Source organism: Triplophysa dalaica, chromosome 21 (genome assembly GCF_015846415.1).
Source record: "Triplophysa dalaica isolate WHDGS20190420 chromosome 21, ASM1584641v1, whole genome shotgun sequence".
Lineage (NCBI taxonomy): Eukaryota > Metazoa > Chordata > Actinopteri > Cypriniformes > Nemacheilidae > Triplophysa > Triplophysa dalaica.
In genome coordinates, this window is record NC_079562.1 from 7,382,122 (window position 1) to 7,408,243 (window position 26,122).

The 26,122-nt window shown below is 35.8% G+C and overlaps 3 protein-coding genes across 4 annotated transcripts; 1 reads left to right on the top strand and 2 right to left on the bottom strand.

Moving 5' to 3' along the window:
- Positions 1-94: 94 nt before the first annotated feature.
- Positions 95-4,606, bottom strand: map1lc3a (microtubule-associated protein 1 light chain 3 alpha). The gene is made up of 4 exons (XM_056735220.1): positions 4,439-4,606; positions 3,345-3,400; positions 3,055-3,161; positions 95-1,408 (listed from the first exon to the last, which is right to left on the bottom strand). The coding sequence occupies exons 1-4, from the start codon at positions 4,476-4,478 to the stop codon at positions 1,246-1,248; spliced, it is 366 nt and encodes a 121-aa protein (XP_056591198.1). The 5' UTR covers positions 4,479-4,606; the 3' UTR covers positions 95-1,245.
- Positions 4,607-5,710: 1,104 nt separating this feature from the next.
- Positions 5,711-7,225, bottom strand: dynlrb1 (dynein, light chain, roadblock-type 1). The gene is made up of 4 exons (XM_056735024.1): positions 7,093-7,225; positions 6,678-6,753; positions 6,360-6,527; positions 5,711-6,172 (listed from the first exon to the last, which is right to left on the bottom strand). The coding sequence occupies exons 1-4, from the start codon at positions 7,093-7,095 to the stop codon at positions 6,129-6,131; spliced, it is 291 nt and encodes a 96-aa protein (XP_056591002.1). The 5' UTR covers positions 7,096-7,225; the 3' UTR covers positions 5,711-6,128.
- A 4,281-nt stretch (positions 7,226-11,506) lies between these two features.
- On the top strand, positions 11,507-25,487 carry st3gal8 (ST3 beta-galactoside alpha-2,3-sialyltransferase 8). Of its 2 annotated transcripts, XM_056734085.1 has the most exons (8): positions 11,562-11,646; positions 13,454-13,520; positions 19,107-19,791; positions 21,997-22,184; positions 22,274-22,453; positions 22,532-22,577; positions 22,660-22,779; positions 23,764-25,487. In XM_056734085.1, the coding sequence occupies exons 3-8, from the start codon at positions 19,492-19,494 to the stop codon at positions 23,929-23,931; spliced, it is 1,002 nt and encodes a 333-aa protein (XP_056590063.1). In that variant the 5' UTR covers positions 11,562-11,646; positions 13,454-13,520; positions 19,107-19,491; the 3' UTR covers positions 23,932-25,487. The 2 variants fall into 2 exon arrangements, with proteins under 2 accessions (XP_056590062.1, XP_056590063.1); XM_056734084.1 differs by lacking the exon at positions 13,454-13,520 and having other exon boundaries at positions 11,507-11,646.
- The last annotated feature ends 635 nt before the right edge of the window (positions 25,488-26,122 follow it).

Below are 26,122 nucleotides of genomic sequence, written 5' to 3' on the forward strand. Positions count from 1 at the left end.
CCAGCATTTGTCTAGCTGCACCACTGGCTGCATTATCGTATCACTTTCTCAGCTGATGTTTATAGTAAGGAAAACAAATCACAACACATCTGAATCATTTCATACAATGATTTATACACACTTGTTTTCACACAATTCAAACATACATAAACATACATATTTCAGTTTTCGTTTTTTTTGGTGTCAATACATCTTAAAAGTATTTTTTGCTTTAAATAACAAAATTTTAACAAATCTTTAACATAAATCAATATCAAAAAGGTTGAGAGAAAAACATGCAGGGCAGTGCCTTGCAATCCCTTCATTTGCGCTTTGACAGAAGGCCTACATCTTGTATGGTGACGGAGCACAGTCTGATACAAATGAGAATATAATTATGTGCTCTAATTAACATTATAATTAAGAGTTTGTCCTCTTGGATGATTTAATTGTGCAAAAAAGCATTAAATTGTATGTGCTAAAGATAAATTATTGTGACTGACTGCAGAATACTGAATGCCAGGAGATGCATCTAACTTTTCAAATGTTCTTCTGGCTCATGTGTGTACAGTACAAATAATCGTGTTTATTCACTACAACTACCATTAAGCTTTTGCTATTCTTATTTTACAGTAAATGAGGCACACTCTTTTACACAGGAGGCCACAAATGAACCTACTGAAAGGCTTTAGAAACTGCCCAATATTTAAGTTATTACAGACATTTATAGAACATCCTGTGGAGCCGCTTATGACAGTTTTGTTTTGAGAATCAAAATGTTCTGTATGGTATGACTGTAGAAATAGAATTGAATTATTCTGCATTTTGATTTTACAATCTTACACCAGTACCACTGAGGTCTGGTTACAGGCAATTACTACAGTACACGCAAACGGACAAGCTTACCGCAAATTGATCTCCTAAAACAAAGAGGAAAAAACACACTCTCACCTATTTACAGCAACGTATGTTACTAGTTTTTACATAACACACCTAATAAAAGAAATAAAAGGCAGAGGAAAAAATCCAGATGGGATCGAAGTAAAACCTTACGCAAACCTTAGCACAACTGAACCAAGTTTAAAAAAAAAATGGTTCAGGCAAGTCAAACAGTGTTTACTGTAGGGCTTCGGTTTGCCCTTTAGTGTTTCATAAAGTAAAATCGACGGTTTTATTTTTTAAAATAGGGGTTCATTTGGGTGAGCCTGCTTCGTCTTTCCATTTATCGCACTTTGCCGTCCCTCCCTCAAGGGTCTAGTGGCGTGCTTAGCAACCGAAGGTCTCCTGGGAGGCGTAAACCATGTACAGAAAGCCATCTTCATCTTGCTCTTGTTCGTAGATCTCAGAAATGGAAGTGGACACACTGACCATGCTGTGCTGATTCACAAGAAGGAAAAAGGCCTGGGTGGGGTTGAGCTGCAGTCTACGCCTACAAAAAAAACCCAGTAATCAAATTATTATACTGGAGCAAATAAACATGATGAGACCATATGCACATAATATCATGAAATATAAAATAATGGAAATCACACTAACAACCACAACTCTAGCTTCAGCACAATGCAGAAGTACACTAGATGTGTAAAGTTTGGCCACATCCACAAAGACTTTTAAGTTTAGATCGATATGAAGATCATTTAAACCCTGACCATCATCAAAATTATGAATAATTAAGCGGTCATGACACAAAGACATAGATTAGAAACCATGCTAGGCAGAGTAGGTCCACACAAAGTGTCCCCCCCCCGGTCTGATCATCCAATACACTTAAGTCTGTGTTAAAATTAGTGGTGGGCCGTTAACGGCGGTGAGACTCTTATCGCGCGTTAAAAAAAATGTCGCCGTTAATCTATTCTCAAAGTTGGGTTGGGAGCTGGGTCTATACTACGCAAGCTATGATGACTTTCACCTTGATATTTTAGCGCGGATGTATACCAGCTTAACTGCACTGTACGGGGCGAGAACGAGATTTTTCAACTCGCGTGATTCGTGTCATTCGCGGAAGGAGAAGCCGCCTAATCATCTCATAACCAGGGCTTCATTCGCGCGATTCGCGCAGCAAGTAGGTCTATTGGCTCTTTGCATTAACATATAAATCACTCGCGCTTGACGTTTGGTCTGAACACAACATAACGTTACTGTGAAATTACCGCATCAAACGTGACGTGCTAACATGGATGCAGCTATGAAGCCGCCGGGTTTGCTTCAGGGAATATTAATTTTTAAGAAGCTTCCCAATAGAAACATCGACAAGACTAAGGTTGTTTGCACCTTGTGCAATGCGGAATTGGTTTAAAAAAAAAACTTTCTCTCAACAGGTTCTGGTCTAGCTTTAGTTGAAACCAGTAACTTTGTATTGAGATCTAATGTATTATGGCTCCTGTATGACATATCGCTTGTTGCTCCCTCACTCTTTGTAAATCGCTTTGGATAAAAGCGTCTGCTAAATGACTAAATGTAAATGTACTGTAGGAGCTCTTCCAGTCTCAAGTACCACCTAAACACAAATCATCCCTTAGCTAATGCGGAAGTAAACACAACTACATCTTATTGAACATAATTTAATTTTCATCACCAATTATCATAGTAGAACAGCTTTCTCAAGCAGTTTGTGATGCATTTTGGAAACAGGAGATGAGCCCCTGGTCTAATGCGCCACCTGGCTTGAGAAACCCGTTCTCAAAGACTTACTTTTAGTCATTATTTGGGTAGCACACATATTCTGAATGCCTTCGGCAGAATTCAAATGAGCCATTTTAATCTAGATTAATCTAGATTAATTTTGGGATTAATCTAGATTAATCTAGATTAAAAAAATTAATCTATGCCCACCACTAGTTAAAATACTTGGAATGTGAGTTTTGAGAAATTACAGTTTTCAAGTTAAAGCTGTTTAAATTTGCGAATACATTCATAGAAGTTTTTCGTAGGCGGCGGCTGTGTCAGGATCATGCTTTCTCCTCCCCCACTTATCCCTACACACCCACCAGACCAGTAAACAAACCAGCTGAATCACGTTTAATTCACTTTTCAACAACTGAACTGTGACTTTGAATTTAAGGATAGTAAGTCCACCTGATTATCTTCACCAGCTCGCTCATGTTAACATGGTCAGGAACAAGAAACTTGGTCTTGTCCAAGACAGGAAGCTGCTTCTCCCCCTTATACCTCTCAATGATAACCTAGGAGGAAAAATAGGCACATTCTTTTAAGATTTAAAGACCTTCGATTTGATGCATAGGGCTATGGAATAAATCTCAAGTAGATCTGTAAGCAATATCTTGACAGCAAAAAGGTTCCTCTTTACTTTGTCCTAATTCATTTATGGCGAAATGGCACATTCATAAGAGGGAATAGATGCTCACCGGAATTTTATTAGGATGCTGCTCCCGTATCTGCTGCACTTCCTTGCAGCGATCAGCTAAAGACAAGGAAGATAAACAAAATTCGACAATATATCCTAATTTCAGGATCACTTAGAACATACATGTATGGCTGTGATTTTAAAGCATCATCTATATTTCATAAGACATTATTACTTTAGTTAATTTTTCAAAATTCAGGTTTTCGAAAAGATTTCAATGAAAAGACTTTTATTCAAAGATGATAAGATGATCAACCCAAATTATAGAAAACGTGTAAAACACAATGTTAAATACTAAGACACAATGTCAAGCTGACTTTCCTATTAAGTTAACTAAATGGCATGTAAAACAGTCCCTGGTTCCATATTTCCATTCGGTCCGTTATCATGATTAATTGAAACTATGTAATAGGTCATTCAATAATGCATTATGCCAAAGGTTGTACAAATATTAGACTCTATCTAGAACTAACTGACCTAGAAATGACCAAATCTATGTTTCTCATGTTTATGTTTAGGAAGATTACGTCATGATTTTACGCCCCTCCTCTCCCACGCCCTGCACCCAGTATGGACACTAAGAGGTCAAATTACATATTATAATTTATAATTTCACCAACACGTGTACTGTCCATCCACACAGGCTGTTGTCAAGACCACACATCGACATTTTTAAAGAGACAACTTTCTCCCAAATTACGGACTAAACTGTTTATTTATTGGGTCCAAGTACGGGGAAAAAACCCATAAATATAAACATTTAAGTATGACCTTCAATTTCCATAAGAATGTCATACTGGATGAGTATAATATAGGATAAAAAAAAAACAGTGAAAAAAATCAGCTGTTACAGTTATTTTAACAACAGGCCAAAGAGCCAGGCTAACTCACGACTAGCTATTGATTCGCCAGTTTTGTCAAAAGCAATCTTATACTCTTAAAAACATCTCGAAATAAGACTTTTCGTAAGCATTAACAGCCTTTGAGAAAAGTTTAATGAGTGCGTGTGTCAGATGCTAACAGGCAAGTCACAAAAACAAACCTGATAAACAAACAGACTTGTTTTGACACAGCTCGAATAAAAACTCTTCTTACCAAAGCTCCGTCTCTGTTTGAAGGGTCTGTCGGATGGCATAACTGAAATTAAATGTGATCTTAAGATAAGAAGAGAGTTTTTATATGTTGTTTTTGTTGAATTCACGGTCGACTTTGTTGCTTTTCGGGCTCCTGACTCACTCTAACCAAAACAGCTCGAGACAATGTAATAAGCGACTTCGTGACGTCAGAGCAGAGTTTAAAGAGACAGTGCACCTTCTTAATACATGCCATTGCACAAACATACAGTACATTGTCAACATGTGACTGTTCCACCATTAGCAACCTTTCATTGGCAATAATACAATATATGCTATCCATTTAATTACATTTTGACTTAGTGAATGTACATTTTTGACTGATCTATTCCACGTATTGTTTGTAAAATGCTTTGAATGGTTTTAAGCAAGTGGCACTTTAAAGAGACAGTGGACCTTGTTAAAACATGCCAATGAATAAACATACATTTTACATTGTCAACATGTGACTAGATTTTACTATTAGCTACCTTTCATTGGTACTAACACAATATATGCTATCCATTTTGACTAAATGAATGTACATTATTGACTGATCTATTTGACATATTGCTTGTAAATGCTTTGGAAGGTTTTGAACAAGTGGCAATCGATAATTTCCCTCATCCTTATAATGAGTAAAAGCTTTTAAAATGGCATTGTGGTTATAGTTTCTGTTAATTGTAATCTGAATAAGATAAGTCTTACTGTCATCATGAACTTAAAACTGAAAATTAATATTTTAAATCGAATTTTGCATTCTTTATAATAAATGATTTATCTCTTAAGGTACATTTGTATTCCTGTTCCTTGTAATGCTTAATCAAAAACATATATCTACGCTTCCACTCCAAACAACATCTCATCTCTTCATGATACACAGTCCTGGCCAAATATTATGTCTAAGTATTTGAATGGTTAGTCATATATATTCAAAATATTATTAAAGGTGTAGTAAAAAGTATACTCAGTTTTGGCATAGGCTTAGCTAAAGGTTCAAAGGTTAAGAACACCTTACAGAGTCAAAACACAGGAGAATGCTTATGAAATACTACTATACAAGAGGATGAACAAATATTAATAACAAATAAATTGTGGTCCAACCATGTATGCTTTATTTCATGCAAGCTTTTTGTCTTGGCATGGCTTACAACTATCAAAGACACATTCATTTCATGAGGGACAAAAACTGTCAAAAAGTTGTTATTCTTGTATATGTCAGGAAAGTGGAATAAAACACAATTGCAACTTTCAATTCATACCTACTTTAACTTTATTTATCATACATTAATAGTGTACTCTGACATACAGTCTTTTCAATACAGAGAAAATATATAACCAATCAATTAAAGGATATGCATTGTGGTTTTATTGTTCATCCAGCAGAAAAAAAGAGAAACTTTATTTCATATTGTCAGATTGACAATTATAGATGAAGGACAGCTTGAATTTTAAGGGAAAATATGAGAAAGCAATAAGTTAGAACAAATGTGCATGGTGTTGGAATGATAAAAAGTACAAACCAAAAATTTCTAATAATAGGATAAATTACTAATAAAGTAAACCAAACTTTTTCAATGTAACCTTGTGTTACTATGAAATTGCCACTTCAGGAACATATCAAAAGAAAACACTTTTGGCTGTTATTGGAGAAGAAAATACTTTTAGCAAAACTAGTCTGAGGGATTCTGAATGACAATCAGGAAATAGTCATTGTCTGTAAAGAGAACAGAATGAAATTAATTATAAAGATATATATACATGAATGTTAATATTATATTGTCATTGTATAGAAGATTTGAAGAAGATTAAGGCTGTTTGATCTGACATTTCCACTAACTGAGAAGTACATTGAAAATAAGTATTACTACAAGTATGATTGTGATAAAAGCTTTTCTTTTTACCTGGGGCAATCATGATCTCATTCTTCTTTGATCGAATCCTGAGAAAGGTGAGATCATTCTGAGGATCAATGTCCCTCACAAAGCTCCTTGCTTTCATGAGCAGCTGCTGGATATGCCCGGCATACTGAACTGTACTTGAGTTATCAAGGGTGCTTTTGATGGGGATGCCTATAAAAGACAGAGCACAGGAAATACTACCGACAGAACCAAGACATATTAGTTTTATCAATTTCTTGTTGATGTTAAAATCACATGACATCCTTATCAACCACAATAAATTCAATTACAGCTTCAGATAATTTTGTTAGTGACAGATACCTTCTGCATTAACAATGATGATTCCTTGCACTCCTTTCTGTGATTGGATTCTTTTGAGTGTCTCCTCCACTTCAGCCTGCAAAATAAACGCATCAATAAAATAAAAGCAGTTAAACAATACACATCTGTAAATCCCGTGACGTTATATTGAGCACGCACCTCTATCCTTATCGTACCATACTACGTTAGTTTTACTATGTGATACCTACACGCATCTGTTATAAAAGGTACCTGTCCTGTGCGTTTATTTATTACAGTATTCGACGTATTAGCCAAGTTAGCTAGCATGACAACGCCCTGTCTGTCCTGTCAATATAATTTCACAAAAGCTTAAAAAGGACGAGCTAGCAAACGGACATTTTTGCTTTAACATAAACATTCGTGTGTTAAATGGTAAAATGAGGAATGTACTTGCCATCGTGATGGAAAGTTGTTGTTTTCGTTACTATGACACGAAGCAAGCTAGAAAACAAGAGCTGTTGTGTATCGCTGCTGTAGTACTTGAACTGTCGGTGGTTTTCACTGCCATCTGCTGGGCTGGAGGAAACCCTTCATCTGACCATCAAGTTTGATCTTATTGTCACACAAAGATACACGTTAACTATAAATATATGTCAAATACAGCCTGATATTTTACACATTTTGGTTATTAATTATAAATTAATATATTATGTAGCAATGAAAAAGATGTATTTTTCCACAGATTTTAACATAAAATGTTACAGTTACAGATCCCAAACGATAACCATTTGTATTACTGTTTTAACTTAAAATACTACAAATGGATAAACTATATTTACGATAATTGTCACTGCAAATAAAGCCAAAAATTGTATAAATCTTTTGAAGTAATGAAGTAATAAATCTACGAATCAGGCTTTCAAAACATTTTCTCTTATATTTATGATTTATTTTAATTAAAAAAGCAAGTGTTGTTCCCAATGTGCAAATAACTGGATCCTGCAAATGTTGGCACATTAAACTGTGGGATTCATTGTTAAGACGTGGGCCATCGTTACAACCAAGTTGGTTATTTGGTATTCAAATAGAGTTTGCATTGTTACAACTTTAGTCAGCACATACTCATATATAAAGAAATGTGTGCATGCGTAGAGTAATATGTTTTATACATTGAAAATGACAATACAAGTAAAATATACCAACAACAGTCCTTGTAAATGTATTATCTTAACTTCGAACTTTTAATATTTGCTGAACCCCCCTTATCTTGATTTCTTATACAATGTCTAAACATGAACCAAAATGAGTCCCCCAAATGAACGTTTTAGGTATCTGACTGTAAAGATGGTGTAGTTAATGAGAGTTGAGAGACATGAGCAGACAAGCTCTGGATTTATGAGATAATTGACTTCCTTCCAAACTTTGCTTCAGGTTTTCCACTTAATGAATGCTGTCAGCCCTACCATTACAGCCTACACATGGAAACTCTGACGTGTTCCAAGTGTGCAGTAACATGTATGAAATTGAAAGGAAAGGGTGAACTGGGCCTCACATTGGGTGGAAATTTAAAGCAAATGCACAGTTGAAAGACAGGGACAGGCAGCAACAATTCAACAAAACAGAATTAATATAATATAATGAACTATTGATCTGTATTACCAAAGTGTTCACAGTTTTACAGTAGTTAAAAAAGCCAAAAGTGAAAATTGATTTTTTTTTTTATTCTAGCCCACGTTGAAGGAGTCTCTTATAAGCTGTTAAAGCATTTCTGCAGTACAAATAACATGAATACAGGGCCAACATGAAATATCATGCCTGCAGCTGTGCTGTGCATGTTGCAGTAATTCGGGTAATCTATCAAATGTAATGTCAATGCACAGAACCTTCAAGGCATCCACTCTTTTAGAGCAGTTGGGAATTTATAAAACAACAGACTTGTTAGTGATGCTTGTCAACTGTACCCTTTAAAAGCAGATATGTGTATACCATCATTAGTAGTTTTTCTGCACATTCAGAGACAGTGACTGATTTCTCAGACTTGCTTAAAAACATGTGAATATACTATTCTGTGTCATACACATATTTTCTTCATACACATATTGCAAAACTAACCAAACAAAAATCAAACAACAACTTCACTCTTTCATCTTTGAAATATAACTAAACTTTGCTACATGTTTAGCTAGTGTATATTCTTTTTTTAGAGAAAAGCTATCGTGCCAACATTCACATTTCAAAACTGTGGTCAAATCTCAGTCTGCAGTGAAATGTAACTAGACACCATGCTATTGCCCAATTGGGGCAGTCTCCGACTGCTGACGGGGGTGAGGAAACATGATTCCAGTGACAACAGGACCAAAAATGTTTATTTAAAGGGGTCATATGACAGGGCTACAACAAATATTATTGTTTGTTTTTGATGCAATGCAATGTGTATACACGATTTAAGGTTAAAAATGCAGTTTTTTTCCCATACCATGCATGTTTGTGTCTAATCTTGCCCCGCCTCTCTGAAACGTGCACATTTATTACAAAACTCATTGCTCTGAAAAGCGGGGCGTGCTATGATTGGCCAGTAAACTAGTGCATGGTGATTGGTCAAATACTGAAAGCATGTGACGGAAAAGTCAGAGCCATTGATAGAAGTTATGTTTTCTCTTTAAATGCTTTATTTCTTTATTTCTCTTTATTTTTTTATTCATTATATGGGTTTTGTCTTAAAATGGGTTAGAAGTTTACCTCAGTTGGTTTGTTAAGTCGCAGCTCCATGCATTACTATTAACTTCCGGGAACTATTGAAATTGGAGTCAATTGAGAAGACGAGACTCTCTCTATCAATGGTTCTGGGAAATGTGCTTCTTACCATATTTGGAACGTCATGTTCCAAAGCAATTGTACTGACAGGTACGCCCATGTTACTTCCATATACATTTGGGCGGTCTCAGTCAAATCATGCCACAAACTGACTTTAAATTTGTTGGGGTGTGGTTACACGAGGCATTTCAGGCAGGTCTGGTTAAGCATTCTTTGTAATATAGTATGCATCTTTCATTTCAACCCTTTTATGCAATTTTACGTGTCTAATACGTGCTTGTATTATAACACACCAAAGACACAGAAAAACACGTGGTCATGCCATATGACCCCTTTAAAAGTGATTTGCAAATATCACAAATGAAGAGCTGACAGATAAAGACTAATGAAAACAACTTGACTACTTAATACTACCTCTTCAAATATTGTACTTCTTTGCCATCTTGTGCGTTGAGACAAAAGGTTTGCGGATTAACTAAAACAGAGAGACAGACAGACAATATTTTGAACTATGAAGTTTATGCAGCTCCTTCTTTTCTCTCTCTAAATACTATCTCAGTAGGTCAGCTGCTTATCATATTGTCCATCCTTGTCATGTCATTGGCCAAAAAAACGTTTATCATCCCTTGAAATTATTAGCGCATTATTCATTTTTTATGTTATATACACCTCTGGGACTTTCAACAGCAGTTCTCAGCAATAGCTTTGTGTTTTTTTCTAGCCTGTTTGCAAATCGTGTACGTACATAGTTTGTTTAATGTCTAATCAAAGTCTGTAAAAATTGTCTTTATATACTACAATCACAATTATGGTTATACTATGATCGTGATTCTGTTTGCCTAATGTTTATAACATTGTGATTTTTGTGGATTAAGCTCCTTTCTCAGCTCTTTGTCCAAATATTTGTCTACATTTGTGATCCATGGTTAAAGAACACCATTCCCTTCTGTGCAAATAAGCCTGCGAGACAGTGCTGAAGATATGGATACAAGGTCTGTCTACTGTGCTCCTTTATCACGTCAATTAATGTCAAGATAATTCATTTTGAGTAAACACTGCTCTTGAAACAGCCTCAGTGGCATATCAGGGAACTAAGCAATGGACAGCTATCAGAGTTCCACATAATCCAGACACAGGATGGATACATGCCAAATATAAAGATAAGATAAGATATGAATAAAAATAAAAGCATATTTGATTTCCATCCAAACATTTCCTGTAGCTCATTTACATAGCAAATATATATTGACCATAAAAATAGAATATCAAGACCTTACACAGTTTTTTTTGACAGCATATAATATACACATATATATGTCTTATATATATCTAGCTTTTACAGGTCAACTAAGCTGTAATATATTTAGGCTAGGCCTATAGGGGAATCCTAATGAAAATAAGAAATGGTTTATTGGCCTGCACAATTTAAAAATGGAAAAATAGTTTATAAATAGTTTTATTTCTTCATTGGTTGCTAAACAACCATATGTACAATGGTCTCACCACAATACAGATAGTTTCTACACTGAATTTGGGTATTGAGGAATAGATAGCTACATGTGTCCTATGGTGAGCGGAAGCAAAATTTTGAAAACAAATTTTTAATATTACATAGTTTTATATTATAACTATTTATATTTATCATATAAAACAGCACAAAAGAGACTTATCTTGATTGTTTTTTTTCTCCCAAAATTTCTGCGGTCACAAAACAGGACAAATATGCAAATTCGTCTGTCAACTACCAATTTGTATTATATTGTAGAATAAATGCTAACCATTTAGAAAAAACTGCTCTTTAACTAAAATCAAACCATGGATAATTTTCCTAAAGGGAATATAGGCTACAAGTATGCTATGTCTAATTGAAAACGATATGCACTGAAAGCTGGTCTTAAAAAAACAAGAGATGTGAATTTGATCATAATCACTTCAGAATTTATCAATACACTTAGGGTTAAAGTTATCTTTAGTTTATCGTTATCTTAAATCAGGGTTTATACTGTTAAGCAAACTGAACTTTTATCAAGAGTTATTGCCCTGTGAGTACACACACGCACGCACACACACGCACGCGCACGTCCGCACGCACACACACACACACGCAGGACGTAAATGCTTGACATCATTTTTCCTCAGCCCTAAGGGTCTACACGTCTGTTAGTCACCCAAGTGTCGAAACGAGAACAAGGTGGTAAGTAGCTTAAACTAACATCATTTTGGTTGTCGACTGCATGTGAAGCAAATGTAAATCTTTTTTAACTTTATCAAGTCGTCTGTTAATTCGCTTGGGAGAATTAATGAAAATAGAAAGCCTCGAATCAGTTAACGGGTTTGCGTTTCGCTCTCAAAGTTATGTTCCTCCTTTCGCTACATTTCTTTTGTAAGACATACTTTTACGCAACGAAAAGACAACAAACTTCGCTTCAAAGCGAACTATAGTTGTAAGATTTAGTTAAAGTTACGCGAAATGACACACGTTTCCAGTTCGAAGATTATACTTGAAGTGGACTTAGTTTGTGGGGGGGGACTCGTAAGATGTTACATTACTATCCCGATTACTGAAGAGTTTACTTTTGTGGAGAGGTTTTTAAAGTAAACGGGTATCTAGATGCAAAACCCAACGAGCTACCTCCTTAAATAGCATTTTGGGGTGTCGCGTCCGGGTTCAACCATTACACAGACCGTTTGATTCCTACTAGACATCATGTAACGGAAACGATCTTTCTCTTATTAGTTTTAACTTTAGTTGAGAAAGTTATAGATTGTGTAGTCAAATGTGTTTTTTGACTAACGTTATACATTTGCGGTTGCTAAAAAAACTTTCTCGTATTCTTTTTATATATATTGAACGTTTATAAATGTGTAGAGTTTGGTAAGACCATTTTTTTTCAGTGTTAACTCTGCTGTCTTTTCAACTAGACATGGCCTACTTTTATTTTTGCTGTGATTGAAGGGGAAAAGTGTTCAATCATTTGTTCATACAATTTGGAGCAGTTGTGTCCTAGTGGTTAGAGTGTCGGAGGCTTGATTCTCAGGGCCAGCAGGTAGCGACTGACGTGCCCTTGAGCTAGCCACCTAACCCCGTTTGCTCCCCGGGGGCTGCAGTGATAGCTGGCCACCCCTCCTGGTGTGTGTGTTCACGACGATAGGTCACTTTCACTACACAATCATTGTGTGGCTTCAGTCAGTTAAAGATAGTGTAAGCAAATCGTTTGTCATCGCAATAAAACGTGTTCAGCATTCTCTCCATCGGCAGACGAAGTACAGATACTACTTGTCTAATACTCCACTACAAGTAAAAGACAGATCCATACTTAAGAAAAATTACAGAAGTACGTACTTTTAGTACTTTTAAAGGGATCCCAGTGTATAGAGAGACGTATGGCTTAATATGTTGTAATAGCCTTACACTACAAGCATTTGTTGTTAGAAACACATCAAATATTTTTAATTCTTTAAAAAAACCTTATTGATACCAGTATTGGGTGTAACTAGTTACTAAGTAATTAGTTACTGTAATTTAATTACTTTCTCCTTGAAAAATTAAAGTAAGGGATTACTCTTATTTGTCCGGTAATTTAATTACATTTACTTTTGATGTAATTAACTAAATACTTTGTGTAATTTATGCGTGTGCAATAGTGGAATTGAGATCAAAATTCAAAGTTTACCTTTAAAATCCATGGTTAATGTATAACTCTCACATTTGTTATACTTTATGTAGTTTAATATAATTTATTTGAATGAATTAAATAAGCCGTTTCATGTCTATCCTTGAATCACTTAGCTAATCAAGGTTGATGTAGGATATAGAAAGTAATTAGTAATAAGTAACTAAATACTTTTTGGACAGAGTAAGTTTTACAGTAATCTAATTACACTTATGAATATGTAATAAGTAACTGGTAATTAATTACTTTTCCAGAGTAACTTACCCAACACTGATTGATACTCATTTTAACCTAACGAGGCTGCCATGTTCTTTTTCGATGACGTAGAATGGTTGCAGGCACAGGCAGCTGAACTGAACACGGACAGACTAATCAGTTCTTCAGTAAATATAAGGTACTGTAGGATACAAATATATTGTATACATAAATAATGGTAAAATGTTAAAGAAAGAAAATAAAGACGCTATTTGGTGTATTTTCATACATTTTAATATTGTTGGTTAGAAACTAACGTTCATATTAATGACAAAAATCATTAGCTGACAGGGGAATATTCACATGTGCTCTAATACAGAATAAACAACCAAACCGCAAGCATCTTATAATTTTGTTGATCAGTATATTCTCATATGTATAAAGTATACGATTATGATGATGCTGATGTCTTAAATAGTCTTAAATGTTTTAAAAACGGTCTTTAAAACTATGATTTAATGGACGTTTACCTTGAACAGACGCTTACTGATACTGAACGCATTCTTCTTTTATGGCTTGTGTCAAGAGGACATAATTGCCACCTTCTGTCCCACGGCATATATATATCTAATCTTATGTTTGACGTCTTAAATTTTACTTTTATCAATGGAAAACGTGTGTGCTTCACTGTAGCATTAAGAGAACGGCTTTTGGTTGCAACCATTTGACATCACGGATTTTGACAAAAAAAAAAGCGGCCACCGAGTAAGTCCAAAGTTTTTGAATACTGTGACAGTTACACTGTTTTTTTATTTCACATTTATTAAGTCAATGCCCTTGTAAATATATTTGTATTTATGAGAAGTGTTTTGTTTTTTTGTATATTCCCTTTACCAGTTTAGTAGCAATTTACCAGTAAGGTTATTTAATATGGTAAAGTAGAAGCCATGTGTTTGTTGGATTTATTACCATTTGTATTACCATAGTTAACCGACAAATATAAACTATAACTACTATAATGAAACTATGGTACATTTGTGGATACTGTGGTTTTACTGCAAATACCATCCCTGCTGAAAAACAACAACAAAAATGGGAATTAGAATTCCTAGAATTGAAATTCCTATTTGCGGTATTAGGTTTTATGTGAGAGGTTTCTTTGGGCAAAGGAAATAAGAGACCCTCCTGTTTTGCATTCTGAAAGATTTTCGTCTATCAGAGAGGGCAATAAGAATGCTATGTTTGGAGCGATGCCCTGGGGGAAGGGGGACTGAAGTATTTCCCCCCTGCTTTTGTCACGAGTATCACATCACAAACACACCTTCAGACTTCAGAGGAAAATTCCTTGCCTTCTGCAGTCCACTCCACACATCAGATGAAACTCTCAATCTAGTGTCAACATGACTTGACGCTTTAACATGCTTTGAGCAAAACAAGCCACTCACACCTCTGTGTAAAGACGTTGTCGCCCAAAACCATAAAACTTGGAGAAAGATCTAAGTGCAGATAAAAAATAATAAATCCAAATGTGAACAATAATCCATGACATGAAACTATAGACAGAAAACATGACTAGGCAGCACACGCATTAAGAATCGATTCGGGATTTCGGGATTGACATTGTTTGGTTAAATTGAAAATAGATTAAAATCGAAGAATCTATATTTTTACCCAGCCCTACAACCCATATTACCTACAATGACCAACAACTAAACATATGAAACACTGTGGTATAAACCGACAGTCACACGGAATCATTTTGATTTACTTCTCGCGAGAATCAGCGCAAATTACTTTTCTGTTGGAAGATTAAGAAATCAGTAAGAAAAAATATCATGAATTGAAACACATTTACATGTGCAGTGAAAGTTTGAGAAGGCAGCTAGTGACTATATCAATGCAGAATCAACTGAATTTAAATATTTAATATATATTCATATAGGTTTACAAAAAGATCAAAAGATAATATGAATGGTTCAATACTAATGCTAATTACTTAAAATGCTCTATATATTGAAGTTTGGTTTTATAAGAATATAGTTATATTAAAGGTATAGTAAGTAATATCTAGTGGCAAGGTTGCGAATTGCAACCAACCGCTCACTCCACCTCCACCCCTCCCTTTTGAAACGCTATAAAGACTGACAGAACATGGCAAATTACATGCATGGGAAACAATGTTTTGTGTTTAGAAAAAGAAGCAGCAAGCATCTCGAGGGAAGGTTCTCAAACAAGTCAATGGTACGTAGTCTTGCACCTTGCTTAATTCATTAAACATGTCATTTTAAAAGTTGTATTATTGTAATGTGTTCTTTAATTTTGGCGTGTTGTTATATTTTGGCGTGTTGTTATATTTTATTATATATTTTCATGTGTCCGAAGTAATGGCATAAAGTGAAGACTGTCTTTCTCTCATGCTATGTGTGCTAATTCTGACGCTTAATAAAACAATTTACTGAAATCTATCAAACACGATTTGTTAAACACAGTAAATTAGGGATGCACCGAAAGGAAAATTCTCGGCCGAAACCGAAAAAGAGGAAACTAAGGCCGAAAACCGTAACCGTAAAGAAATTATGCCAATTATTAGTACCCTTGCATTTATGGCTATGACTGTGTACTAACTTTACTAAAATCAAGGCATTGCAATTCCATAAATAGTAAAGTTTCAAACAATAAATCAATTACAAATTATGCAAATATTTATTTAGCACATTGCAACAATGCACAGTATAAAATAAAATTCTACTGAGATGTTTAACTTGACCCCACTCATGTGTATATTAAATAATAATGTACAGGTCTACTGTACAAAACCGTTTGAAAAAAACGAAAGTAAGGAAAATGGTGCAGCGCACATTTAAAGAACGAGAGCTCTGCCATTATCACAACATGAGAAAACATTACGGACAACAACTAAGCAGTGAAGCAAGTTTTACGCTGTTTATCATGTGCATAGTGTCTGGACTTTTAATCATCTCTTTTATGTTTTGCGATCGCGGTCTGGCTCGCGTGAGCAGTGGAGCGGGCATAACTCCTGGTGCTGTATATGGGGGGCTCTGTCACCTCGGGAAAACATTGTATAAAACAACTTTGCATGCCATAGTTTACACAGGACTGGCAGAAAATGTGCATTAATACTTCTTCATTCTTCATGAACTGTCTTTCCCGCATCCCAGCGCGACACCCGACGGGTTTTCCCAAATCGCATCACATGTCTAGTCAGTACAAATGACAACGACACCTAGGTAGCTTCACGAGCCTATCAAGCTGAAGGGAACAGGTGTTTACAAATTGCCCTCATTGTAATCTGCCAGAATGACGGGAGGCCATCAGATTTTTCCGTCACTGGTAAAAAAATCTGTCAATGACAAAGAATCTTTCGGATTGCGCGACCTCTGGTTCACACACGTAAAGGAATATTGGTCGCACTCTAGAGCCCTGAGGGTGCATGCAGTTTAGGAGACGCTTTAGTGCTGCGATTAAAGGAATAACGTCCGCTACAGATGCATCAAAGGAGCGGTATCTGTTTGTGTCATCACAACATTTCGGCCGTATTGTTTCGGTGATAGAAGTCTTTCGGCCGAAAACCGAAAATGCACTTTTGGGCCATTTTCGGCCGGAAATTTTCCGTGGCCGAATATTCGGTGCATCCCTACAGTAAATGCATTGTTGGAACATATGCGTGTTGTGTGTACAAACGTAAGAACACCCATCTATGTTCAAATCTTGTCTCTAATTTAAAGTATAAGTGTACTGGATCTGTTTCATTCCGCTTAAAGCAACAGCAGCATATTCGTGCTCATTCTAAGGTAATACAAATATATTACTTCATTATGTAAGCTCTTTATACACCATTGAAGATATAGTTATGTATATTATATTGCATTTCTGTCAATAGATCCTCCAAAAAATGACACCACACAAAAAACACTTTTAAATGGTTATGGAATGTTATTCCAACTAACTACCCTCACACAACATGTTTGGGCAGAAATTCCTGTGAAAAGGAGTTCCCTTCGACTGAGTTAAGGGAACATTTCAATGAGCAATCAAATCTAAATATTTTGGAAGGCATCACAGAGCCTCTAGTTTCAGTAATTCGAGTCTTACTGGCTGCGGGTTTTGCATATTGGTGTGTAAATTAATTATTTCTCAATGTTATCTCCATCGGCCGAATAACTCAACCAACAGCTTCTGCTACTTATATGGCAGTTACTTGGGTTGAGAGACAATAGCCTTCTTTCCGTTAAAGTGATTTTATCTTTTCTTTGTCACGGAAGAAAAATCCAGGCGTCTTGGAGTTTAAACACAGTCAACTGGCAGAATCTCATGATAATTCCTTTTTATTTTGAACACTAAGAATTGTAGGCATCTTTGGAAATGACAACTATTACTTTAACCAATTATATTCAAAGTCTACGCTAGCACACTTTTAGTGCACCACCAAAGCCGTTCTAATTACTTTTCTGAATGAACTATTTGTTTCGCGTCTTAATCACACGAGAACGTTTCAGACTAATTTCACCGTGGCGGTAGCTTGCCTCCCTCCATTTGTTATTTAAGGTCCATTGCGTTACTTTTTCAACATAGTTCACTTTGAATAATGAATGGGAGGACTTTCTTGTACCGCTGCTTTGCTGACTAGGTGGGTTTTGGCCGCGTTGGCCTGTTTGGTCTGTAGTGAGACAGTTGTCTGGCAGGCAGAGACGGTTCTTCCAAATCAGCTGAAAGTCAGCTGATGGCACATCCCCCACTCCGTTACCAGCTTCTCCCTGCACCGCTAGACACGGCTCACTAACAGAAGAGAAAGTCATTGGCCTTGGCAACACTTCCTGTTCCTTATGAAGGATACAATCGCAGTTCGGCTTCGCTGTAAATTTGGCCTTGGCAATACACCACCAGCTTTGTGAAGTTAACTTATGTTTCCAAGTGATGCTTGTGGAGGTAATCAAGCAGGCAGATTTAGAGCTCTGGATGGGGATTTTGTTAGTAGCTGGGTTTGGCAGCCATCAATCTAAAAATGAATTTACTGCAGGCTTGACGTGTGTAGCTTCTCTGCATGCAGGCGCATCAGCACGATTGGTTTAACGCAGCACTTTTATTTATGAAGTTCTTTAGTGGGGAGGCAGGTTGAGCTCTTGCAGTCTCAGCAGGAACAACTGTTTTGTCTGTATTTTTTGTGCTCTACGAGCAATTGAAATATGAGCAGCGATGGTGTAGTCCCATTTACAAATGAATGACTCCTATAAGCTAGTTCTTTTGAATGAGTCACAAGTTTATGGTTGGATTCAGTTTAAAGAATCACTTCACCGAATTAACTCGCTAAATCTAAAAGATTATATTTGTCATGTATGTTCTAGAGCTGCTATTTTTAAGGTCCTTAAAACATAAAAAATGTTATTAAAGATTTATCTTTGCAGTTTCAACTATGAATTAAACCATTGAAATATGTTTGTAAAAGAATGTTATTTTGTTATTTAAGGTTGTTTTGGAAACTACATTCTTGAAAAATAAAGGTGCTTAAAAGGTACTTCACAGCGATTTTTGGTTCCACTTTCGGTCAGGTTCTTCAAAGAACCATCTCTCTCTTACCTTTTTATAATCTGAAGAACCTTTTTTCACCACAAAGAACCTTTTGTGAAAGGTTCTTTATGGAACCATTTAGACAAATAAGGTTCTTCTATGGCACGTGAAGCACCTTTATTTTTAAGAGTGTATGCTGAAACCAGCATCTTAATGAACATCAAATCAGCATTAAGATGTTGTGTTTTGTGTTTTTCAGGAAAGAAAAGCAGAATCAGGCATACAGCTTCAAAACCAACATGGAATGACACAGGAGCAAAAAACGCCTACGGACAGGAAGTACAGTAGTCTCCTTACAGACGAATCCATCTAGTTCCTGCCACATTTTTTCACCAGTGGTCTAAAGCTTTTGGTTTGAAAATTATACGAGAATGGACACACAATTAACAAAGAGATAATGGATGTTCAGGGTTTGCAGATCCTGTCATTAGAGGCCATGTTACATTGTAAAACAGTTTGCCATAGACCATGAAACCATAATCCGTTTGGGTGGGGTCAAAAGAAACCTCCTGCTTCTGCACTGTTTCTTCAAAACCATCTTCTTTTCTCCTGGACGAACATCAGCCAACCGTTGCCTTACCATAATGAGGAGAAAATTGTACATAGGCATTATGCTTGGTGCAATTTTGTTTTTAATGATAGCTTTTCATAGTATTCAGAAGACCTCCATCATACTTTTTACATTAACTCCTAGCATGATACAAGTGAAGAATCAGACGCTACCTGTTCTGGAGTCAAGACAAGTTCAGTTGTGTAGCTGTAAGTCTTGTATAGCGGACAAAGGTGCATCAGAATGGTTTGCTCAACACTTTGACCACCAACAGCAACCCTACTTCACCGGCAGGGAAAAGGATATCGATCCGGAGTCACTCAAGTGGTGGCTGGTGAGTTTGAGCCATTAAAAAAATTCAACAGAGACAAAAATCTAAAACTACTATTGAAGTTTTGTCTTTGAAGTTGTGCTTGTTTCTAATCTAATAGATCTTTTTGGACATATTTTATTATCTGCATTGTCATTTTAGTGAAAAGTTGTCCAAAACTGATTCTTTTTATTGTTGCAAAGCAGATTTACAGAAATTTATAGATAATTTCTGGAAATTTAAAGTTCACCCCAAAATAATAACATTTGGCAACCTGTCGTAGAAAGAAAATAACAATTGAGCTCAAAATGCTTTTTAAATAACTTAAAATATTTGTTAATTATTTTACTCCGCATTGTAACATACGCTGGAGTGAAATAACGGCCCGACCCTAAACATGACTCACCCCTTCCCGAAAAAGCGCTATTTGGAACTATCCTCTTTTAAAATGCACGATTTTATCATAGATGGGAGTTCTTACATTTGTACACACAATGCGCATTCGACATGCTTACGTTCCACCAATGCATTTACTGTGTTTAAAAAAATCTTAATTTGATAAGCGTCAGAATTAGCACACGTAAAGACAAGACAGTCGAAAGACAGTATTCACTTCATGCCATCACTTCGGACACATGAAAATATATAATAAAATATAACACAAAACACCAAAGGTTTATCTAAAACACACTGCAATAATACTTATTTTAAAATGACATGTTTTGACTTGTTTGAGCTCCTTCCCTCGAGATGCTTTCTACTTCTCACTTCTAAACGCATCAAAACACAAAATATTTAATAAAATATTTTGAATATAAAGTTGAATAATATTGAATATAAAGTTTTTGACGATAAATTTGGTGAAGCTTGCCTCTGCTGCCTCCCGCAACCTACGAAGTCACTCAGGCATCCATGTCACATTGAATCAAATAAATGGTCGGTAATCCAGATCCTTCCTTGTATGGAATCATGGAATTTTAAATTGACTATCTCTTCTAAAATTTGTGATGCTCTTATGCATTTATTCCCAGAATTAGGTTAAGTTTATAAAATCTAAAAAATAATGGTTATATTAAATTGTGGTGGGAACCGGATCTTCAGTAATGTTGTAAATATGACTGGAAAACCACAATGAGAAAGTTCCAAAGAACAGTTTTCTTCAGTGGAAGACAAGTAGTGAAACCTCATCTTATACCACGAAGTTACATTGTCACACAAATATTTTTTCAATGCCCTTAAATAACTGAATATTTTAAGAAGTTTCTTAAAATAAGTTTAAAGTTTCATAATTGTAAAACATTTATAGTTCTTTTCATGGAATAACATTTTGAATCTCAGATGTGTTTCTTATATTGTTCATTCCTTTTTTCTTATGACACAAGGGTGTATATAGTCAGCTTCATGCTTTCAGGAACAGCATGTTGACAAGCCGAAAAGTGAAGAAATGTAATTGCTAAGGGTAACGCTACTGCAAATGGATTAGCTCATTATTTGAATAAACAAAACGTGTTGTCCTTAATGGTAAAACAATGCAGATTTGCGCAATATGATCTTATCAGCTTACCTTTATTTAGTTATAAAGGGGTTTGCTGATAGATTTGTTTGCTAGTCACCACTATGTCTCAGTCATGCTTATGAAGTATCATCTTAGCTGGAGATATCATTTTCCCTTTTTGGCCTACGCACACATCAGGGAATGATAACAGCTGGTGTGTTCATTCCAAGCCTTCTCAAGTTCACTTACTACCATCCCATTGGACTGCCAAACATCATGAAACCCCACCACGGTGGATCCCCCAGGCTGCACTCATGATCTGGTTTCCCTAAAAAAAAGTAGTTCTCCCTTGGGAACAAGGGTACAAAAAGGCCAACAGTCTGAATATACCTCCATTGGGCCCAGGCATGTGTTTCAGTAGGGTTTAATTTAGCATAATGAAAGGTTTTCAGGCTTTTGCAGGCAAAGGCACACAGAGCATGCCCTCAGATATGCCTGACACTGGAATTACTCAAATGCAATACATTTCCATTCACTTGGCAACTGTGATTATATTTTAAGGCTTTGCATAATGTGCCAACAGCAGCACTGTAGTAGAATAACGGTAGATGCAAACAGGCCATTGTGAGGATACATGCCTTACCTTGTAAAATTATTATTTCAGTGCTTGCAAATGTTCTCAAGGATTTAATATGATTGTGTTAAATTGCTGATGCTGTTCTTTTGTTTTACAGTCTTTGCAGGCATCTTCTGGGACCCTCAAGGAAGTCTCAGAAAAAATGTTTAAGGTAATCTCCTCTCCACCAATGGTTGAAACTCCTAAGCAAAACCAGTGCCGTAAATGTGCAGTTGTCGGCAACTCAGGAAATCTTTTGGGATCCAAATACGGAGCTTTGATCGATTCTCATTCAACTGTTATTCGGTACGTTGCATATTTGGCTGTTGGTTTTGGTATGACTCATAGATGTTCCTTTACTCACATACATTATGTCAAATGTCATTTTATCACAGAATGAATAAAGCTGTAATCCGGGGTTATGAACAGGATGTTGGGAACCAGACCACCCATCATTTCATGTACCCGGAGAGTGCCATCGATCTTTCCTCCGGTGTCCGTCTCGTCCTTCTTCCCTTCAAACTATTAGACATGGAGTGGCTGTCCAGTGCACTCTCCACTGGGGAAATCAAACTGTACGTCTCTGCCGAACATTCATTGTGTAGTAGTGTACATTTAAAGTTAAACAAACTGTTTTTGTTTATCTCACACAGGACGTACACGAGGGTGAAACGCCTTGTACAAGCTGACAAATATAAGGTTATGTTTAAACTGGCTAAAGCTTGTAAATCCATAAAGAAATGCATATGGGGAACCTGACGGTGTTCTATGTGTGTTCCAGGTAATAGTTGTAAATCCAGCCTTCTTTAAATACGTCCATGACAAGTGGACAGAGCATCATGGGAGATACCCATCGACTGGGATAATTGCCCTGATATTTGCTTTGCATATCTGTGATGAGGTGCGTATAATTCACACACTGGTGATAAATATAAAGCAAACACAATTTTCACAATTCCGTACCTTGCTGTATTATTTTGCTTTATAACATCTGATTACTGTTATGTATACAAGTGTTTATATTATCTGTTTTGTTAACAATATTCGGGCATAATTAAACTACAACGGAAGATGGCATAGATGGCACATAAAACAGGGACGTTAAAAACTCCAGCTAGGCTTAAATGCATAAACTAATGTCTGTTTTGTAGGGGTGTAAGAATATATCAAATTATCGTATTTTGAAATACAAAAACACTAAAATATGTATCGTAGAGCTTTGGCAATATATTTTTATATGAAATAATTGTTCATATTTTTGTTAAAAAAATAATTTAATTGACAGATCTATTAAGTTTTTTTAGTTGACATAAAGATGTTGGAATTAAACCTTGCATATTGTTAAATTTTTTATAAAATTTAACAAAAATGTTTTGGGGGAAAATCTGTCAGTTTCATATTTTGTTATTTACTAATATCGTGATGCAATCGTAATTGTAAACCAAATATGGTGTATTGTATTGAATCGGGAGCTGAGCGTATCGCCCCTACTGTTCTGTGAATAATGTCCAACCTGATTTCACAGGAATTCGTAACTCTTTTACGAGGTGGCTTGTTCGTAGGAATTCATACATTGTGAATCGTACAAAAACGTAAGATTACTAGAAAAAAAGCAACACTGAAGACCCGCCCCTAACATCACTGGCGTGAAAGCAAATCGTACTTTTATGTACATATGACATCGTACAAAATCATACAAATTAGCCCAAATCAGCCGCATCGTATAATAATTTCTTTTTTGCCGTGATATGTCTTAATGTTTTTAGTAAAGCAAATTTGTCTTTATAGTATTCTAATTCATGTTGACTGTTGAAAGTGTAATGAGACACCCTCAAGAGTTCTCTTTTTTTTTTAAGATAACAACCGTAGTGTTTTATCTCTCAAGGTGTCCGTGTTTGGATATGGAGCAGACAAATACGGCAACTGGCACCACTATTGGGAAAACAACAGAAACGCTGGCGCCTTCCGAAAGACAGGTGTCCACGACGCAGATTACGAGACAGAGGTCATCAAAAAGCTCTACGCAGATGGGAAAATCAAACTGTTCAGATGAGCCTTTAATTGTGGACTTTATTGACTAAAGAGTGCTTGAAGTCATGTGATATACAGCAGCGTTGAGAAAGCCAAAGAGATGCAGATCACCCACCTTAATTAACCACTGTGAACCACACTGAACCAAACCCACAGACGGGAAGCTGTATTCTAAAGTCCAAATGAACTACTCCTGTTCTCTGACAGCATGAGCTCAACCTGCCTAACGGAAAGAAACATTTAATGGAGCAAAGCCGGATGTTGCCTTCCTCCCTAATCAGGAATTTAACGTTGACAAACAGTAAACAAAATGGCTTAATCTGAGCCGCTTTATGTAGTTTCTTTTCGTTTGGACTAAACTGAGTTGCCTTCTGTTGTGTTTACACTTTAAGTGCACGAGGTGAAACTAGATCACTAGATCACTTTTTTTGTTATAACCGCTCAAACTGTTTACACTTGAAGCAAGTGACAGAAGTTGAAAGCAATTTAGTCATTTACATCACTTGCTTGCTATGTAGACACAGTTTTATAAAGGGCCAATATGAAACAGCTGTCACAGTTTTACTTCTGTGGCCTCACTGGCCTGTATAAGTCAAACAGGATATTTAAACTGAAGAAATGGGTTATAAATATGTACAATTTATTTAATGTTGACTTTAAACTTCACAGTTAGTTTGCATAATGCTGTAAGTCATTACGTTCACAAATGTTATTTTAGATATATTGCTATTCAGATTAAATTGTCACACATTTCAATATTCAAAAGACTTACTTTATGCCTTAATTTAGCCATACTGGCATTAAAAACATTCAAAACACATGCTAAATTAAGCATTTTGTCACGATTTCAATTTAAGCGTTGGATTGTTCACATATATTACGATTTATTGAAGAACATTGTTTGATCATTTGTCTTTATTATATACCTTCGTCCCTAAAGTGAGGCATATGGTCTCTGTGGCCTTGTAATGACCCTCTGGCAGTCATATAATAACACATTTTCAGATTTATTTAAATCTCTGGTGATGTACAGTTCTGAAAATAGCAGATGCTGTGTTATCTGTTATTCATTTTCATATTTCTCGTCCTGTGACTTTAAATTACGATTGACTGTTGTATTTTTGAAATGTTGAAATTACTGGTGGTAAATGTCCTGTGGTTTTTCCCTTTTATATCTATGTTTGCATTATTGTTAACTTTTATAAGGACTGTGAGGGGCTGAAACTTGATGATGTCTGTTGCCAAGAGTTACCGTACACACGCAGCACTGTGATTGTATGTTTTTCAGAGTATTTTGGCTTTGCGTTTATTGCTTTTGTGTCAATCAACATCTTACACTGTGTTTGAGGGATTATCAGAAAAAGCTCTACCAAATTCAAGAATTATGATTAAAATTTGTTCAAAACTTTATGACAAATAGAAAATAACTGAAACACAGAGTTGTCTTTTATCCTCTACTTAGTAGTAGAACCAAAGCTTAAACTTAGAAAAGTAAATGTCACAGTTTAGGGTATCCAGGACACCATTATTAAAAATAAGAATTGATATTTATTGCATAAATAAAAATACAGAAAAATCTTACAAGTCTATATTAAATTGAAACACACAATACATATCTCACGTTACCCATTTCAATTCAAGTTTTGTAACGACAACAGGAGACAAAGCCAACGTTGAAACATTTTTCAATTTTGAATACATGTTGGTATATATAATGTATGTAGAAAAATAGATGACCACTTAAATCAGATTCTGTTAGATTTATTCAAAAGTCCGGGTTATGTAGGCAGTAACTTTCAAAATAAAAAGATGAGATTAAAGGATTTAGGGTTTTGTTCACATTTTACATAACAACATGTGACGTAGGTTAAATCGGTGTGAGATGATATGAGAAACAGCCAAAAAGAGTAGTTCTCTATTCTCAAAGCACTTTTTTAGGGAAGTATACACGTTAAAAGACTGTTCAGCTGAATGTGGATGTTTTAACCCATTGTAATGGCCAAATTGCGTGACGTGTGCACATGTTTGTTGCTTCGATGATCACAGTTTGTGTTTTGTGATTAATCTGTGGTCTGTCTTGCAATAAACCATTTACGTAATCATTGAAACCTGTTTCTGCATGTGAAATATGACCTACATGTAGATATGCAACCGTATTACATTCAGAATTCATTCATTCTTAGTCACTACCCTGTTTTTATTTCTCAACTCAA